Source organism: Zalophus californianus, chromosome 2 (assembly GCF_009762305.2).
Source record: "Zalophus californianus isolate mZalCal1 chromosome 2, mZalCal1.pri.v2, whole genome shotgun sequence".
Taxonomy (NCBI): domain Eukaryota; kingdom Metazoa; phylum Chordata; class Mammalia; order Carnivora; family Otariidae; genus Zalophus; species Zalophus californianus.
In genome coordinates this window covers 33,134,056-33,154,085 of record NC_045596.1, presented here as the reverse complement: position 1 = coordinate 33,154,085, position 20,030 = coordinate 33,134,056, and the positions used below count along the sequence as shown (strand labels likewise).

At 34.6% G+C, this 20,030-nt stretch overlaps 1 protein-coding gene across 11 annotated transcripts in view; it reads right to left on the bottom strand.

The window, feature by feature from the left end:
- Window positions 1-20,030, bottom strand: part of N4BP2 (NEDD4 binding protein 2) — an 83,041-nt gene that overhangs the window by 31,552 nt on the left and 31,459 nt on the right. For 10 of the 11 annotated variants that reach the window (XR_003520641.1, XR_003520642.1, XR_003520643.1 and 7 more), the window contains 5 exons: window positions 17,186-18,329; window positions 16,494-16,618; window positions 11,553-11,641; window positions 6,319-6,395; window positions 1,703-1,858 (listed from right to left, as the gene is read on the bottom strand). Coding sequence is in view for 8 of the 11 variants with exons in the window: in XM_027598068.1 (XP_027453869.1) it covers window positions 1,703-1,858; window positions 6,319-6,395; window positions 11,553-11,641; window positions 16,494-16,618; window positions 17,186-18,329 (1,591 nt within the window). In the remaining 3 variants the exon portion in view is untranslated. Of the gene's footprint in view, window positions 1-1,702; window positions 1,859-6,318; window positions 6,396-11,552; window positions 11,642-16,493; window positions 16,619-17,185; window positions 18,330-19,739; window positions 19,833-20,030 lie in introns of all 11 variants that reach the window. The other variant, XM_027598072.1, reaches the window with a different exon arrangement.

Genomic DNA, 20,030 nt, shown 5'->3' with positions numbered 1-20,030 from the left:
CTAAAACTTCTATAAATAAACTACATTAAAATTATAAAAGCTTATCTTGATCTTTCTCTAGTACATTGTGAATACATCCCTTTATTGTAACCCCAACACCTAACACAATGCTTGGCATATAGGAAGCACTCACACTTTTTTTGAATTAAATAGTGAACATGAGATTTTCAGTGAAGGTGTTCATATGCATTAAATATTAAAGACACGATTCTAAATTTGTTCCCAGAAGAGGACACCACCTCCCTGGCTTCTTTCAGAACTATTTTAGCTTAATATATGTGAAAAGAGGTCTGCTTCTATAACACCTGTCATTTGCTACAGAGGATTATGCTTAAGCTTCATTTACAAAGTGACAAAGAGTCAACATGATTTGCACAACTAAAAGAAATGAGAGAAAGGGAGGAGAGCTGTCATTTGAAATGTCACCTATTAAATTTTTTAAAACCATCCTCAATGTTAATTTCAGACTTAGAGCACTTTTGCCTAATCATTACACTTTCAACTTCAGTGTTTTTTTCCTCAATTTATCTACTCATCTTCCTTCCTTTCTTTCTTCTTAGAGGGGGAGGGAGGGGCGGAGGGAGAGGGACAGAGGGAATCCTCAAGCAGACTCCCAGCTGAGCACAGAGCCTGAGGCTTCATCTCACAACCTGGGATCAGGACCTGAGTGGAAATGAAGAGTCGGATGCTTAACCAACTGAGCCACCCAGGTGCCCCTTCCTTTCTTCCTTTATTCCAGGAGCTCTCAAAGTCCCAACTCTCCCATGAAGCTTTCCTAAATGAAATCACATCTAACACTGAGTTTTCTTTTTTTTTTAAATATAAAAATATGCTCAACTTTTAATAGGAGGAACCATTTTTTATGAATCAAAATAGCAAAGATTAAAAAGTTTGATAACTATTATGTTGCTGAGGTCTTTTGAGCAAAGTGTTATTATTGCCATTTTAGAAATGAAGAGCTGAAGTATAGAGAGATTCTATAATTTGTCAAAGATTACAAAGCCTTGGGATTTCAAGCCAGGAAACACAGCTCAGGGGCCCATGCTCTAAACCACTTTGTAACATGACTCCTCAATAAAAGAGCATTTATGAATTTTCTCTTCCCAACTCCTTTTTAATAGAGACTCACCATTCCTTATCATCAGAAAGTGTAGGCAATTTAGACCTCTATCTATATTTAAGGTTATTCTTTAACTCACCCATCTATTCAACTGTTTCTGTGTCCTAAATGTTTAATAGAATCAGTACTATGCTGGACTACAAACTCTCAAAAGGCTATGACTTGTATTACTCAGTCAAGGTATACCATTAATAATTAATTTTTATAATACTAACTTGAAAGAGTATTTTTACAAATACCTAAAGAAATTAAGAAGTGATGCAAAATAACGACAGGCAATAACAGATAAATACTGGAATAGCAGGCAGTTACATAAAAAAGGCAGGAGTATTCACAGTATAAACATGGAACCACAAAACCCTGAGGACAATGAAAAAACTCCCATGTCATTAAATATATAACTTCACTTCTCTTGCTAACCATATACATCTTGCTTCAGGTAAGACTATATCTAAACCCTACAAATAATAAACGTCCACTTTTATTTTTAAAGTTATTTGGCAGTGATTTCACAAGCTCCAAAATTATTCTTTTTTAATTATATTTCACATTGAATTTGTGTATACAGGGACTTTAACCTACCTAGTACTGATGTCCTCACAAGAATAGACAAACAACTCAATACGTTCACTTTTCTCTGGAACTGAAGAACTCATGATTATTGGCACTGAAACAAAACGCTGATAATGTTCCAACATTCTTGCTATTTTTTCTTTGCTTACCCCATGAATATTACGCCTAAAAATTCCAGGGGAGAAAAGGGTAGAAGGAATATTGGTAATTAAGTTTTTTTTTTAATTGAAACATAAAATGTCAAGAAAAATAATATTATTTCTAATACGTAAAAATATCTAAGCTGGTTTATTACGACACAATATATACTGTTAGATTCTAATTTCATCTTATTCAGGATGTCTTAAATTACCATTTTTTTAATCATTCCATACAATCTTTTCCAAATATCATTTAGCAACTCAGAAAAAAACAGCAGATCCTAATAACTTTAAAAGAAGCTATTCTCAAGCTCTGCAAAAAAAACATTTCATAAGAATATGACCATTACTTCAAGACTATTAACTAGTAAGTAAAAAAACTCCACTACAATCTTCTACTTATGCCACTATGGCAGATTAGATGTCCAAAGGGCTCTCCTGTTACAATAAAACTAGATCCCAAGTCAATTAAAGCAAACATATATTTTAATACATTTTAAGTTCAAGCAAAGAAAAAAAATTCCTGGTATATGAAGTCTCTGGATGTCCAAATATGAAATTTGTCATATTTGTGCTTTCACTCATGATAGCTTATTTGTGTGTTTTTATGAACTCATATTTAGTTGAACTTAATATATGAGAATCCTTAGGCCTTAACCTGGGGTGCTTTCCTTCATACAACATCTGGATTTGCATCTGCCAGGAGGCCAGATGATATGCTTTAGTCTCTCAAGGATCTTGTCATAATGAAAACATCTAGTTTGCAACATTCCTATCTTTGGCAAGGATCTAAGGCTTAGTGTCTGGATCCCAGGGCTAATATCAGTATTTGCCACCTGGGCAAATCTGGCTTTCATATTTACCTACCTCAATCTTGTCTGGTTTCAGATCACAGAGAAGCAAAGAGATAGAAAATATGAAAGAGAAGTTAAGAGACATAGACATAGAAGACAGAGCAAAAAGGTAGTATACATCTAATCCAAGTCCCAGAAAGAGAGTACATGGGACAGAAGCAATTAAAAGAAAAATGGCTAAGGATTTTCCAGAACTGATCAAAGACATCATTGATGTCCCCTAATCCAAGAAGCCCAACAAATCCCAAACAAGATACATATTAAGAAATCCACTACAAACATGGTACTGAAATTGTCATTCACCAAAGATAAAGAGATGATATTAAAAGCAACCAGAAACTAAAGGAAAAAAAAATAATTATCTAGAAAGAAACCAAGTATTAGAATTACAGCTGCCTTAACAATAATGGAAGTCAAAAAAGAATTAAATGTTATCTTCAATAACAGAAACTGTCAATCTAGAATATATACACCCAGTGAAAGTATCTTACAAGAATGAAGGCAATAAAAGAATTTTGATTAAAAAAAAAAAAAGTTTGACATGAAGCAGAACTACACTGTAAAGAAAATCCTAAAAGATGAATGTCAGACAGAAGGAAATTCCCAGATGAAGTATCTCTGATGAAAGAAAAATTAAGCACAACAATAACTGTATGAGTGAAAACACACAGTGTCTGTACATTTTAGACAATCATAGCATGTAAGTCAGAAGGGAGATAAATATCAGAATTAAAATGTTTTTAAGTCCTTATATTTGCAAGAAGGAAGGCTAACAAAATGGTTTGACTTTAAATTTAAAGTTTGCATGATCAAAGTTTTAATGTAACCACTAAAAGGATAAAAATAGTGTTTATAATTTCCAAATCAAAAGAGAAGGAAAAAGTAAATAAGAAAATCCGCATTCAGTGAAAAAAATCCAAAATAAGGCATGATGAAAAGGGGGAAAAATCAAATATATAATTTTCTGTGATAAGAGAAAAACAATCGCAGGAAAGGTGAAATAAAGAGAAAGTGCACAAAGGGAAGACAGTAAGAAACAAGACTAATTACATGAATAACCAAAATAACCATAAAAGAATTAAGCTTAAGAATGAAAAGCCAAAGATGGACAGAGAGGTTTTTCAAAACCCAGTCATACTGGTTGTAAGAGATACACCTAAATGTAAAGACACAGAAAAGTCAAAAGTAAAAGTATGAAGGGCGCCTGGGTGGCTCAGATGGTTAAGCATCTGCCTTCGGCTCAGGTCATGATCCCAGGGTCCTGGGATCGAGTCCTGCATCGGGGTCCCTGCTCCTTGGGAGCCTGCTTCTCCCTCTGCCTCTCTCTCTCTCTCTCTCTCTGTCTTTCATGAATAAATAAAATCTTTAAAAAAAAAAAAAGTAGAAGTATGGAAAAAGAAATAACACTCAAATCCTAAAAGGAAGCTGGCGTAGTTCTACTAATATTAGACAAATTAGATTTCATAACAAAAATTAAAATTAAGGATAAAAGAAAATCACTTGACAAGGATAAAAGGTTAAATCAGACAGATACAAAAACTTTAAGCTATAAGCACATCAAAAAATATCCTCAGAATACATAAAGTGAAAATAGGCAGATTTATAAGAAGAAACGTGGACATATTCTACACAATAAAGGGAGATTTCAATACATCCCTCTCACATAGATTTCCTCATTCCTCTCTTAAAACATTAATCCATCAAGCATTTTTTTAAAAAGTAAAGCTATAGAACATGTGAGCAACAGAAGCATGACTCAATAATGTATTAACATACTATAACCAGTATACATTTTTATCAAACATGAAACGCATCTTTTAAAATATCAGAGAATTAGTATCACACAAATGGCACAATCTTACCTACTACAGTTAAGTTGAAAATGAATTTCTTAAAAGAGAAATTTAAAAACCATCTGTTCACAAACTTAAAAACATGGTTTTAAATAACCCAAGGGTTAAAAAGTAAAATTAATCACAATACAAATTAGAGTATAAATGATAAAAAGAAAGCATTACATTAATATTATATATTAAAATTCTAGGAGCATCTAATTTCCTAAGGAAATTTATAGCATCAAATGCTCATATAAGAAAATAACCTAAACCTTCAGGTGAAACCTTATAAAAATAACAGAATAAACAAAGCAAAATAGATTTTTTAAAAAGCAAAGAAAGTAAAATAAAAGAGAAGCAGAAATGAACATAAAACAAACTTAAAATAGATCAGATGAGCAAAGAGATGTTTATTTGAAAAGGCTAATAAAAAATCTGATCTCTGGTGAGAATAAGAAAAAAAGAAGGAAGATACATATAAACATATCCAGACTGAAAAGGGTTAACTTAAGTATGGATGCAACACAGATGTAAATGGTAAGAGAATACTATAATTGTCTTAATAAAGTCTTAATAAATTTGGAAACTTTGGTGTAATGGACAAATTCTACCTGAAAACTTCTCACAAAGAAAACACCAGATCCACAAGTTTCATAAGTAAATTCTATCAAACATCCAAACTTACATAAACTCAGAAAAGAGAAAAAGAAGAAATATTTTCCAATTAATTTTATCAACCTAAAATCACGATACCAAAGCCAGGCAAGAAAGAGCAAGGAAGAAAAAATTATTGATCAACCTCTCTCATTTATACAGATGCAAAAATCCTAAGCAAAATATTAGAAAACCAAATCTATTATGTACCAAAAACATATAAAAGGGAATGAAGTACTGATACATCCTACAACATGGATGAACCTTGAAACATGATGCTAAGTGAAAGATGCCAGACACAAAAGGCCACAAATTGTATGATTCCATTTATATGCAATGTCTAGAATAGGCAAATTCATAGACACAGAAAAGCAAATTAGCAGTTGCCAAAGGAAAGAGAGAATTGGGAGTGACCAATAGCAGGTACGGGGTTTCTTTTGAGTGTGCACTAATTAGATAGTGGTGATGGCTGCACAACATTATGAATATACTAAAATTAGGTTGTCCTTCAGTTAGTATAGAAATTAGTTAAAATGACCAAGAAGAAAATACCCTGACCAAAATCAAGTTAGGGTTATCTCTAAGGGAATACAGAACACAAAGCAAAATACATTATGTGTCCATGTCCTAAGTAACATTTTAATTGAAGTCAAACAATCAAGTAAAAAAGTAAAACCTTTGGGAGAAGGGCAAGGAGAGGGAAGGGTAGTGCAAAAACTGCATAACTGCAGAGCTAGACATCTGCTACCTTTTCTACCTATACTTCCTTTGCTTCCTTTCAGTATTCTTAGTCATTACGCAGCTACAATGATTGGTTCCTCCCAGTAGCACATGGTTCAGGTACACCAAACCCCAGGATCTGTTCAAATTTCAGATATTGACATTATACTGCTAATAAGTAAAAAGGTACCGACTCTATAAGACAACTGGAATATTTCTGTTAATTAACTCAGTATTAGGAATAAAAAGATACAAACTCTTCATAAACTGAAAAAAGGTCTACAAGAAATACAAAATTTGTTATCAAAGCTGCAACCTAATCCATTTTGTTTCATTCATTATTTGTAGGGAGAAAAAAATCTAGACGGACTTTCTATCACTGCCATAAATTAAAAACATGTTAAATAGTCTCTCAATTTTACCTTGCAAGTTCCTTTGGTTTGAACTTCCACCATGTGTCCGGTTCCCGGAAAAGGACTTTGTATTTATGTTTTTGAGACTACATACAAAAAAGACAAATATATTTTAAAATACTACTTCCATGAAATTAAATGCATTGTTTCCAAATTCATAGCATATTAAAATTTAAACCTAAAAGATTATCTAATTGTGATAAGTTTGTTAAACTGGCAAAAGGTATAATCTCTTCAACCCAGGAATTCATTTCCAGAAAGTTATGCTACTAATAAATAATTCCATAAGACTGCAAACACACACATACACACACAAGTTATCCAGTTCACCATTATTTGTAATAACAAAAGAAGACAACACAGTGACTATTAACATGCAACTGGCTAAATAAATGAAGGTACAGCCATACAATGCAAAAACAGCAATTTTAAAAATGCTGCACATATTAATGAGAAAAGGTCCCAATACAAACTGTAAGGAAAGTAAGATACAGAATTTTCACTTGTGTAAAAAAGAATTATTCACACATTTTTCATGTATAGAAACCTTCTAGAAAGATTCTCAAATATATTATTAAAAGCCTCCACTTCAAGGGAGTAGAACTTTTCAGCATTCTTTTTTATAATCTATTTATTATACATGTATTACTTTTAGTAACTCACTCTATTTTTCAAAACTCTAACATGGCTATAATCTAAAAGCCATGCCCTATACTTATATACTAGATCCATCTCCTCTCTCTAACTCAAGGATAACTGAGTTAGTGTAGCAATTCACCCCTCTCTTTGAGGTAGCATTAACCCCTCCCACCTTGAATCAGTCTCATCAGTCAGTTATTTCTCCCATTTTACTCTTAATCCTCTTTCCCCTGCTAGCGATCTCCCCATTTTCCTACTCCCCTTTGCAGGAAAATGCCTCAAAACAATTACTACACTCTGTCTCCAATTCCTCTCCTCACCTCTCTTAAACCCACTCCAATCGGCTACCCCCATTGAAACTGCCCATCAAGACCACAAATTACTTCCACACTGAAAAATGCTATAGCTAATTCTCAGTCCTCTCTTCCTTGACTCTCAGCAGCATTTGTCATAGTTCATCACTTCCTCTCCTAACACTTTCTTTCTGCACTCTTGGTTTTCCTCCTGCCCCATTGGAAGAGTGTTCTCACTCTTTTTTGCTAGTCCTTTTTTGCCCAGACCTCTTCCCACTTAGTCCTTCACTTAGTCCTTGGTCCTCTACTCTTTTTTGTTGTTGTTGTTATGTTATGTTAATCCCCATACATTACATCATTAGTTTTTGATGTAGTGTTCCATGATTCATTGTTTGTGCATAACACCCCATGCTCCATGCAGAACGTGCCCTCCTTAATACCCATCACCAGGCTAACCCATCCCCCCACCACCCTCCCCTTTACAACCCTCAGTTTGTTTTTCAGAGTCCATAGTCTCTCATGGTTCGTCTCCCCCTCCGATTCCCCTCTTCATTCTTCGCCTCCTGCTATCTTTTTTTTTTTTTAACATATAATGTATTATTTGTTTCAGAGGTACAGGTCTGTAATTCAACAGTCTTAACACAATTCACAGCGCTTGGTCCTCTACTCTTGATCTATACTCACTTCTTTGGTAATATCATTCCATTCCTTGGCTTTGAGTATCACCATTACCATACGGTAATGACTCTCAGATACATATCTTTAGCTCAGAATTCTCTCCTGAATTCCAAACTCATAGATCCAACTACCTATTCAACAAACTTAACATATTCAAACCTAAACTTTTGAAATCCACTACCCGACACCCACCACAAAACTATTTTATCTGAACCCTTCTCCATCATTCTCAGCTCCTGACAACCTCTAATTACACAGGCCAAAAACCAACCTTGATGTCACACTGAACTCCTCTCTTTCTTTCACATCCATTATCAATCCAGTAAGAAATTCAGTTGGCTCTACTTTCAAAATATATCCGGAATCTAATCAGTACTCACTGTGACCTTCACTGCCACCATGTTGGTCTAAGCCATATGATCTCTTACTTTAATTACCACTATAGTCCTCTAATCTCCCTGCTTCCACACTTGCCACCCCCGCCCTTACCCCAAGTCTATTCTCAACATTGCGCTACAGCAATCCTGTTAATAGCTGGATCATGTCACTACTGTGCTCAAAACCCTGTTATGGACTGAATGTCTATGTCCCTTCAAACCCCATTATGTTGAAATCCCACTCCCACCATATGACTGTGTTTAGAGATAAGGCCTTTATGTAGGTAATTAAGGTTAAATGAGAACATAAGGGTAAGGCTCCAATCTGACAGAATTAGTATGCAAGTAAGAAGAGACACCAGAGAACTCCTTATATACCATAAGAGAACATGGCAAGAAGGCAGCCATCTGCAAGCCAGGAAAACAACTCTCACCCAGAAACCAACCCTGCCAGACCCTGACCTGGGACTCTAAGCCTCCAGAACTGTGAGAGAATAAACTTGTTGTTTAAGACACCCAGTCTGTGGTATCTTATGGCAGCCTGAGCAGATTAATACATCTTCCATGTCACTCAAGGTAAAATCTAAAATTCTTATAGTGATCTATGAGCCCTTATATAATCCGCCCTACCATCTCCCCAACCACCATTACATCTCTGACCTCATCTCTCACTACTGATCCCCTCAGTTTTATGACAAGATGCAAACAAAGTACTCATTGATATTTTCTGTCATTCTGACAGAAAAGTCCCAAAATCAACCTAGGTAAGAAGTGACAGAACACCCTGTAATGCGTCTACTCACTTCCATCTCCTCACCTCAGTACCAAATTTTATACACTTTATTCAGGGGCTGGCAACAACCCTGGTCTCTAATTACCTAAAGGGAGTGTCCTATAGCTCTTAGGATCAAATTAATTTTAAATGAATATACACACACAGAGGGAAAAAAAGAGACTATGAATTTAAAGACTTTTCCAACTCCCATATCAATAGGCAAATCTTAATAATGTTATATTACTTGGGAGGATTCTGATTTATGTTAAGCTATATGATAACTCACAAGGGAAACTATATATATATTTAAAGTAATAAGTTTTGCCAGATGCCACTAAGCATACCTGACTGCTTGCTACTTATCCCCAACTCACTACTTAACTACTTCTGTAAATGACAGTCACGATAGTAATAGACTGTTATCTCCAACCTATTCCACTCCCCCACAGCTCTCATTATCTTGCTACCAAAAGGAGCAAAAAGTGATCCTCTTCTCTACAGTAATTGCTATATCTACTCGTTTTTGAAGAAAAAATGAATTTGGCATCCTATGATAAGCAGCAGTCCTTTATACTTCTGAGTTGGGAAGAGACAATGAATCAATACTGGGAAAATAGCTTTATAATTTCAATTACTATATAAGAAAAAAAAAGGAAAGAAAAATACTATGGAAGCCTGAAGTCTAAATGAAAATCAGTAACACAGTAATGCAGAGGCTTTTTTATTTTCTCCATAGGAAAATGAGTGTTAAAGAATTTCTTAATATGACAAGAAGAAGCTAAAGAAAACATACAGGGAAGTCAAGTAAAGTTAAGTGGGAAAGCATTCCCCATGATAAATACATTAGGCTAGAAATTAGTAACTCCTGAGGCCAGAAAGCAAACTGAATTTCAGTTCCCAATATACTAAAATTGAGTCTTTGTTCCCTCTGCTGCACCTGCACAGAAGTAAAATCTCATTTGCTCTCAAAGGAGATTAATTTTCTTCAGAAAAATGAAGAGTCACACCTTCAAAATAGTACAAGTGCACAATACATAGCAAAGGAGGTACAGGCTGGATATGCTGAGGACATTAAAGAAGTATAACATTCATTAACTGAAGAAACATAAATTGAGCTTTAACGTGCCAGACACGTGTGTGCTAACAGTGGGGGAATAAACAATACACAACAATCACAAAAGCTTCATTCATTCACCATTTTAACCCAACAAGTATATCTTTACTATATGCCAAGCACAGTGCTATACCCTGAAGATTCAATGATGAATAAAACAACAACCTATCCTCAAGAATATATAGATGGCTTACAGCCAAATTTAGACCATCAGCCAGTATTTGTACAGCCTGGGAACTAAGGATAGTTTTTATATCTTTAAAGGGTCATTTAAAAAGAAAAGAAAAAAAAAAAGATAAAACAAGAGACTGTATGTGGCCCCCAAAAACCTAAAATATTTACTACTCGCACTTTATAGAAAAAAGCTAGCCAACCCACGGCCACTGATAAAAGCAGCGTGCTTAATGGTATCACAGAAGCAAGCCAGGGTACCATGAAAACATAAAGAGTACTCCACTCAGCTTTTTTTTTTTATTATTTGAGAGAGAGAGAGAGAGAGACACAACGAGAAAGGAACACAAGCAAGGGCAGAAGGAGAGGGAGAATCAGGCTTCCCGCGGAGCAAAGAGCCTGATGCAGGGCTCGATCCCAGGACCCTGGGATAATGATCTGAGCCAAAGGCAGACGCTTAACAACTGAGCCACCCAGGCGCCCCTCCACTCAGCTTTTTAGTAAGTTAATGCTAACTTCCTGAAAAAGGTAACATCAAAGCTGGGCAAAAAAAAGAATCTGGCAAATTTGGAGAACTGGAAAGAGCTGAATTTATAAAAGTCTGAATTTATCAGAAGAGCAAAATCAAAAGAAATTTGGTCACTAACAAAGGACCACCAATTTTGATTCCACCAATAAAAGCAGTAAGGAAAAATATTTTCTATGTATACACATTAATAAACACACACACATATATATCCATGTAAACATAAAATTATAATTTATTATCTATATACACACAAACAAAATTATAATTTAATACTTTTTATAAAAGACATCAAAAATGAAATAATCACAGGATTTAAAAACTAAGAATTTGAAAACTGATTAAATTTAGCTTTATGCAAAAACTATTCCTATTTGGCGCACCTGGGTGGCTCAGTTGGTTAAGCAACTGCCTTCGGCTCAGGGAGTCTGCTTCTCCCTCTGACCCTCTTCCCTCTCGTGCTATCTCTCATTCTCTCTCTCTCTCAAATAAATAAATAAAATCTTAAAAAAAAAAAACTATTCCTATTTTTCTCATTTCGCTTACCACCAGAGAAAGCTCAGTTACAGACAGTCCGAGGACTGTTTGCTTGAGATTCAGGTGTGTAATTAACATCCACCAACAATTTCAAACTTACTACTATAGACTTATGACAATTTATGGTACAAACCAAAGAAACATATGGCTTCATTTCCCATGCCTGTAGGTTTGTATTGTCTATTATTATAGGAGACACCTTCTTCTCAAACGCTTCTTTCGCTGAAAAACACAAATAGAAAATGACAAATCACTTTTTATAACAGTATCAAGTATTCTCTTGAAATTTGAAAAATCTAATCTTGTTTCCACAATGAAAATCATAGATATGTGCTAATTTTACTTACAACTCTACTTCTTTTTTTTTATGGGGGGATGGGCAGCAGGAGAGGGAGAGAGAGAATCCCAAGTAGGCTCCACACCCAGCTCGGAGCCCAATGGAGGGTTTGATCCCAGAATCCTGAGATCACAACCTGAGCCAAAATCAGGAATTGGATGCTTAACCGACTGAGGCACCCAGACTCCCCACAACTCTATTTCTAAATATCACTTATGAGTGTATGAAAAATTAAAGTACAGGTAAATGTCGAATAATAAATAAATACTAAAGTTATAATCAGAGAAAATATAAAATAAAAACTGTCTAAGTTTTATGTGAGTTACATGTATAAATGGCATAAACGGGGGAAAAAACTATCATTAAAAACAGTATCATGCTAAAAGCAACATGGTATCCTGGATAAGATTCTAGAAGGGAAAAGAACTTTAGTAGAAAACTAATATCAGGGGTGCCTGGCTGGCTCAGTCAGTAGAGCATGCAACTCTTGATCCCAGGGTTGTGAGTTCAAGCCCCACATTGGGCATGGAGCCTAATTAAAGACAAAAATTATAAAAAAAAAAAATTAATTAAACAAAATTAAAAATTAAAAGAAAAGAAAAACTAATATCCAAATAAAGTCTGGAGTTAATAGTAATATACCACCGTTAAGCTCTTAGTCTTGACAAATGTACCACGGTTATAGATGTTAACATTAGAGGGGAAATGAGGGGTATACAGAAACTCTATATTGCCTTTGCAACCTTTTCATAAATCAAAAATTATTCCAAAATAAAGTTTTAAAACAAACAAGCACAAATTATAAACACACACAAAAAGATGTAATGATTTAAAATAAAACATTATTATATACTGTTGTCCAAGAGATTTTCTTAAAAAACTATCTTTTTTCCCAAGGAATTAAACCATTCAGGAAATTAACGATGAATAAGTAAGTCTTACAAGGAAATTATGTGGAAGTTTTAAAAGTTCCATGTACTCTCTTACAACTCAATAATAAAAAGGCAAATAATCCAATTTAAAAATAACAAACAATTAAGGAGCTAGAAAAAGAAGACAAACAAAACTCAAACCCAACAAAAGAAAGGAAATAATAAAGATTAGAACAGAAATAAATGATATAGAAACTAAAAAAAATAATAGAACAGATCAATGAAACCAGAAGCTGGTTCTTCGAAAAGACCAACAAAATTGATAAACCTCTAGCCAGACTCATCAAAAGAGAGAGAGGACCCAAATAAACAAAATCACTAAAGAAAGAGGAGAAATAACAACACCACAGAAATACAATTTTTACAGAATATTATGAAGACCTATATGCCAACAAACTGCACAACTTAGTGGAAATTAATAAATTCCTAGAAACATAAAACCTACCAAAACTAAAGCAGGAAGAAATAGAAATTTTGAACACAACAATTACCAGCATGAAATTGAATCACTAATCAAAAAACTCCCTAAAACAAAAGTCCAGGACCAGATGGCTTCACAAGCAAATTCTACCAAACAATTAAAGAAGAGTTACTACCTGTTCTTCTCAAACTATTCCAAAAAAAAAAAATAGAAGAGGAAGGAAAACTTCCAAATTCATTCTATGAGGCCAGCATTATCCTGATGCCAAAACAAGAAAAACACCACCAAAAAAGAGAATTACAGGCCAATATTTCTCATTAATATAGATGCAAAAACCCTCAACAAAATATTAGCAAAGCAAATCCAACAATATATTAAGAAAATCATACACCACAATCAAGTGGGATCTATTCCTGGGCTGCCAGGGTAGTTCAATATTTGCAAAACAATCAAAATGATACATCACATCAATAAGAGAAAGGATAAAAACCATAGGATCATTTCAACAGATGCAGAAATAGCATTCTACAAAGTACAACATCCATTCATGAGAAAAACCATCTGCAAAGTAGGTCTAGAGGGAACATACCTCAACATAAATTTGCAAATGACATACCAATAAAGGGTTAGTATCCAAAATATATAAAGAATTTATACAATTCAACATCAAAAAACAAATAATCCAATTAAAAAATAGGCAGAAGACACAAAGAGACATTTCTCCAAAGACAGAGAGCCAACAGACACAGGAAAAGATGTTCAACATCACTCATCATCAGGGAAATGCAAATCAAAACTACAGTGAGATATCACCTGACCCGTCAGAATGGCTGAAATCAAAAACACAAGAAACAAGTGTTGGTGAGGATATGGAGAAAAAGGAACCCTCCTGCACTGTTGGTGGGAATGCAGCCACTGTGGAAAGCAGTATGGAGTTCCTCAAAAAAAACTAAAAATGGAACTACTCTATGATCCAGGAATCGCACTACTGGGTATTTACCCAAAAAGTACAAAAACACTAATTCAAAGGGATACACACACCCCTATGTTTATTGTAGTATTATTTACAATAGCAAATCTATGGAAACAGTCCAAGTGTCCACTGATAGCTGAATGGATAAAGAAAAGGTGGTGTTTACACACACACACACACACACACACACACACAATGCATACACATACACAATGGACTATTATTCAGCCATAAAAAAGTGAAATCTTGCCATGTCCAACAACATGGATAGAGCTAGGGAGTATAACGCTAAACGAAATAAGTCAGAGAAAGACAAATAACATATGATCTCACTTATATGTGGAATTTAAGAAACAAAACAAACAAAGAAAAAGAGAGACAAACCACGAAACAGACTCTTCACTATACAAAAGAAACTAATAGTTATGAGAGGGGAGGTGGGTGGGGGGATGGGTAAAATAGGTGATGGGTATTAAAGACTACACTCATCATGATGAAAAAAGTAATTTTAAAAAAGGAACACAAGATCCTTAGGAAAAAAAGTATAATTTTTCAAGGAAATACTATTTTCCCATTTAAATATATTTTTAAGGGAAAGACTGTACCCGAATATAACTAATGTATGAAAAACTTTTAAATCGCATCTTGAAAAAAAAAAAAAAAAAACTTAAATTGACAACTCTCCAAAGAAGATAAACTAATGGCCAAAAGGACACACCAAAGAATGCTCAACATCATTACCCACCAGGAAAATGCAATCAAAACTACAATGAAATACCACTTCACATCCACCAGGATAGGTATAACCAAATATACAATAATAACAAGTATTGGTGACAATGTGGAGAAGACAGAACCCTCATAAACTCCTAGTAGGAATGTAACATGGTGCAGTTGCTTTGGAAAAACAGGTTGGTAGTTCCAAAAAAGTTTAGACATAGACATGTATGTTCATACCAACATTATTCATAATAGGCAAAAAGTGGAAACAACCCAAATGCCTATCAACTGATGAAAGAATAAATCAAATGTGGCATATCCGTACAAGAGAATATTATCCAGCCATAAAAAGGAATGGACTACTGATACATGCTATAACATGAACCTTGAAAATGTTAAACTAGCCATTCACAAAAGACCACATATGATATGATTCTATTTATATGAAATGCCCAAAATAGGCAAGTCTATAGAGACAGAAGGTAACTTAGTGGTTGCCCAGGGCTGGGAGAGGTTAGCGAGAAATGAGGAGTGACTGTTAATGGGTAAAGGATCTTTTGGGGGTGATAAAAATGTCCTAAAATTATAGTGATGGTTGTAGAACTCTGAATATGCTTAAAACCATGTGATTCTTATCTCAATAAAACTGTTTTAAAGAGTTCTGCCTATTAATTTAATATTGTTACTGCTATGGCTATTGCAGTAGTGAGGGCATGCTGAACCACTGCTAAACACTTCTTTCTCAACCTTAACAACACCATAGGGGTTAAGTATTATTAAGCCCTTTTACAGATGAAGACAATGGGCTTTGGAGTATAAATAACTTGTACAAGACTGCATAGCTAGTAACTACCAAATTCAAGACTATTCTTCACCACATGATACTGTTTTCATTTTTTGTTGTAATAGTATTTTCATAGTCCTGCGTTCTCACTTTAATATTCAGTTCAAGAAAAAATACAGAAAAATTCAATAATGTCTGAAGATGGCAAATTCAAGAATCACTTTCACAGTGCCTTTATCATAAAATGAAGGCTAAAATATTGTCTATGTGTATTAAGAATTCCTCATGAGACGCCTGGGTGGCTCAGTCAGTTAAGCTGCTGACTCTTGATCTCAGAGTCCTGAGTTCAAGCCCCCAGTGGAGCTCCACGCTGGCCATGGAGCCTACTAAAAAAAAAAAAGAAAAAAAGAATTCCTCATATGAAATTCAAACTATTTATAACTAAACATTTCATGATAAAACCATCTTCAGTGAACAGATCACTGCACTAATAAAAACAGTATCTCTTCTCTACAGATTCAGTTTGAGGAGAGCCATTTTTACTCTCACACTGTCCCCCCATATGAACAAAATCAATATAGGAAAGAGTAGCGTTTAACAATACAAATTCCATTTTAGGGGGCCCCTGGGTAGCTTGGTGGGTTGAGCGTCTGTCTTCGGCTGGGGTCATGATCCTGGAGTCCTGGGAATGAGTCCCGCATCAGGCTCCCTGCTCAGCAGGGAGTCTGCTTCTCCCTCTGCCCCTCACCCCGCTTGTGCGCTCTCTCCCTCTCTCTCAAGGAAATAAAATCTTAAAAAGGAAAAATAATTACAGGGAATTATAACTTTCTAAAAACTGTCTACCTCTCAAAATACAAATATTTTATATTGCTCTTAATATTACCCAAAATCTAATATCTATTCTTACCACGATTCTGGTTCCATTCATGTGCTTCTCCTAAGTACTTTACATCAAACTGGTACTGTCCATTTATGTAAAAATAATCATCAGTACTAAGAATAACTCCACTTGGATTATCCTCTTGCAAAGTCCTGTGAATGATAAATGGAATTATTTCCATTAATTTTTCTCCTAATTTTTATAAGGTCATAATCCAAATAAAGAATTCAAGTATTGTTACTTAAAAATGAGAATACAGTAATATCCAGACAAGTCATACTGGAAATCCTCTTAGCAGAAGTTTGACTCCCAAGAAAACTGACCTAAAACAAGTCTATTTTATTCCTTGAATTCAAAATCAATTATGGTTTTGTAACTCTATAATCTAAGTTGAACTTATTTTTTTCCCATTCAAATTAGTTCTCTTTCACATAAAGCTATTTCTACTGATTTCAGAAGCTCACAGTCTTGGAGTTATCTTTAAATTTTTCTTCTATTCTATCTCCCAAAATGATAGTCTAAGATAGAAGAATTCAATAAAAACTTCCAGAGAAAAGAGTGCTGCTATTTGCTACAAAGTAAGAGAAAATTAGTAAAAAGAAAAGATTTTAGGGGTTACTAAACATCTCTATTAAGCAATAGCATTTCACATATTCATACTCTGTCATAAATGTTCAGGTTCAAGCATTATATTTTTTAAATTTAATTAAACCTCATACCTTGCCAAAAAAGATTTTCCTGATCCTGGAAGCCCTCTGAGAAGAACAAGAACTAGTCCAACATAAGATGATGTCTTCTTTCTTACAACCTGAGAAACTGGGGTTTCTTGTACTTGATAAGCACTTGTTCCCTCTTTATTTCTCCATACCTTTGTTGGGGAAGTGTGAGAAATAACTGGAGGGGGAAATGTGTAGTTGATCGGTCTCCAGTGTGTAGTGGTGGTTACAACAGGAGCTACAAAGCCATGATTTCCTTGAAAGAGATCAAAAGCAGGAATCATTGGATTCCACATTGGTGGAGGAGGAGGAGGCAGCAGTAGAGGGAGAGGGGTAAGTACAGGGCAGTAATTCACATCCTTCCCCTTTGACGGCAGTTCAGTATGTTTGTGTGGATTGAAACTGAATTCTTCAGAAGGTACAAACGCATCAGGGACAGAAGTAGATTTCTGATCCCCACTTGTACCTAGTAAATCAAGCCCCAGATTTTGCACAGTAAGGCTTAACGGAGCCTGAGGTTCACTGGCATCCAAATCTACAGGGGCTGGAGAGAACGGAGTCTCAACACACTCAGATTCTAAAAGCTCTTTCTGTCTTTGACTGAGATTGCTACCACCCACCATAGTGTCATTTGCCACATTTAAAGAACTACTGAGAAGAGAATCTTCCAATGCCAATGTGTCATCCTTTATAAAACTTTTGGACTCATTAGAAGCAGAAGGTGAAATTAAGGTGTTTGAACTTAATGCAGAGGCAGAATTCTCTAAATTTTCACTGTCCAATTCCATATTTTGTGTACAAAGAATGGGAGTCATATTACTTGAATCAGAATTTATAAATGCACTCGGGTCACTAAAACTATTAACACCCTCCAAAGGCAAAAATGTGTATACTTGGTCATCAGGAGAAGAGTTCAATTTCTCAAAAGCATTCTGTATTAAAGAATCCAAGTCTTCAGTTAGCTGCATGTCCAAAAATGAATCCATTTTTGAATCTTCATTCTCTTCTTCAGGAGGATACTTTTCCATTATTTCATGTCCCACAGCATTTACTTGGTTCTCCGAAGCAACAAAGCTTTTTGAAGACGATTCTTCTACCTTGGCATCAGTGGCAGATAATTCTAATAGACAATCCATTGCATTTTCAACTGTACAACAAGAAAAGCAATATACGTCTGTATTGAAAACAGTAAACTATAATTTGATTAAAATCCATGTGCTGAATAGAATACAGAAATTTATAATTTATAAATATTCAAGTCATTTTTTAATTAATATTTTATGAATATACCAGTCTGTATTAGTGAAAGGTTTGAATGATGGAGTCATACAATGCTGTTACTATCAGACAAACTGTAATAAACTAGGATAACAAATTGCCATCGAGTAGATAATCTCTGATAAATGTGAATAAACGTAAAACATAAAATATCTATAAACTGTATCTAAAAATATCTATAAATTGTATCTAAAAATTGCATATATTATGGTCATTTATAAAGACCCAAAAAACAATTTATTCAACAAATACTTAGCTACTGCCTATCCTTTTAAATATTAAGCATTTTTAAGCACTCTCCTGTAAATCTAATTTGTTTATATGGTTTATGCTATGAATTTCACTTAATACAAAAAATAGGTATCAGCATGTACTACATATCAGACATACTCTGTTCAAAGTAAATAAAGCAGTTTTTACTGCACTTAAGGGATTTTTGCAGTCTAATGGAGGTAATTAAAGATAATTAGATTAGAAGACAATTACATTATAATATAATATAGATTAAATAATACACACTTTTAGTAAGACACAAATGCCACAGCAGCCTTATAGGAGAATAAGGAAAGATTTCACATAAGGTAATATGTGAACTGGGACTTGAAGATTAAAAAGAAACTTGTCAGACACAAAAAGGGAAAGGCAAAGCCAGTCTTGAAAACACAAAGTATGTTTAAGGTATTAAGAGAAGTTGGTTGGAGTGTGGGTACACAGTAGTATGGTAGATGAAAGGAGACAAAACTGGAAAAGATCAAGTGGAATTGGAAAAAGTGCTGTATGTCATGGTAGGACAAATCAATATTACTTTCTAGGGAAACTACCTGTCACCATATTTGAGCTAGAAGCTTTATATGTACCACCTCAATGAACCATCAAATAAATACTATGAGGTATAATATTTCTAGCAAATAGATGAAGAAGTGAAGTTCAAAAAGTATATTAACTTGGCCCAAGTGACACAGATATTAAGTGACAGAGCCAGGACTGGTATGTCTGACTCCAATGCTGAGCTCTTTCTGTTATAATACAAATACAGAATTAGAATTGTTAAGCATTTGAAATTTTGGAGTTTCGCTTATTTTTGTGTTGTTCTGTTTTGTTTTATGGAAAATAAATATGAAAAGGAAGCACAGCACAGGAGGTAACAGCTCTGGTCTGGAGTCAGAAAACCAAAACACTTAAATCTCTGCTTGCTGGCTATCACCCTTAAAACACATTACTTAACTTTCCTAAGCTTTGATTTTCTCATTTGCAGTACAGGGATAATAAAGGTACCTACCTCATAGGGTTCTTGTGAGGATTAAATGAGATAATCCATGAAAATGTGCTGTGCACAAGGACTGGCACCTAGTAAGCACCCAATTAATGTTCCCTTAAGAAGAAAAACAAAAAGGGATTGGAGGGGCAAGCCTGGCAAAGAGACCAGTTAGGATATTACAGCAATAGTACAAAGGTTAGAAGCCCTAAAAATGGGGGAGGGGGAAGAAAGAAAGAAAGCACGCAAGCAAACATAAGAGGTATTTCTACGAAGAAAATCTACATAATAGAAAAACCACAAGGTCAACCAAAA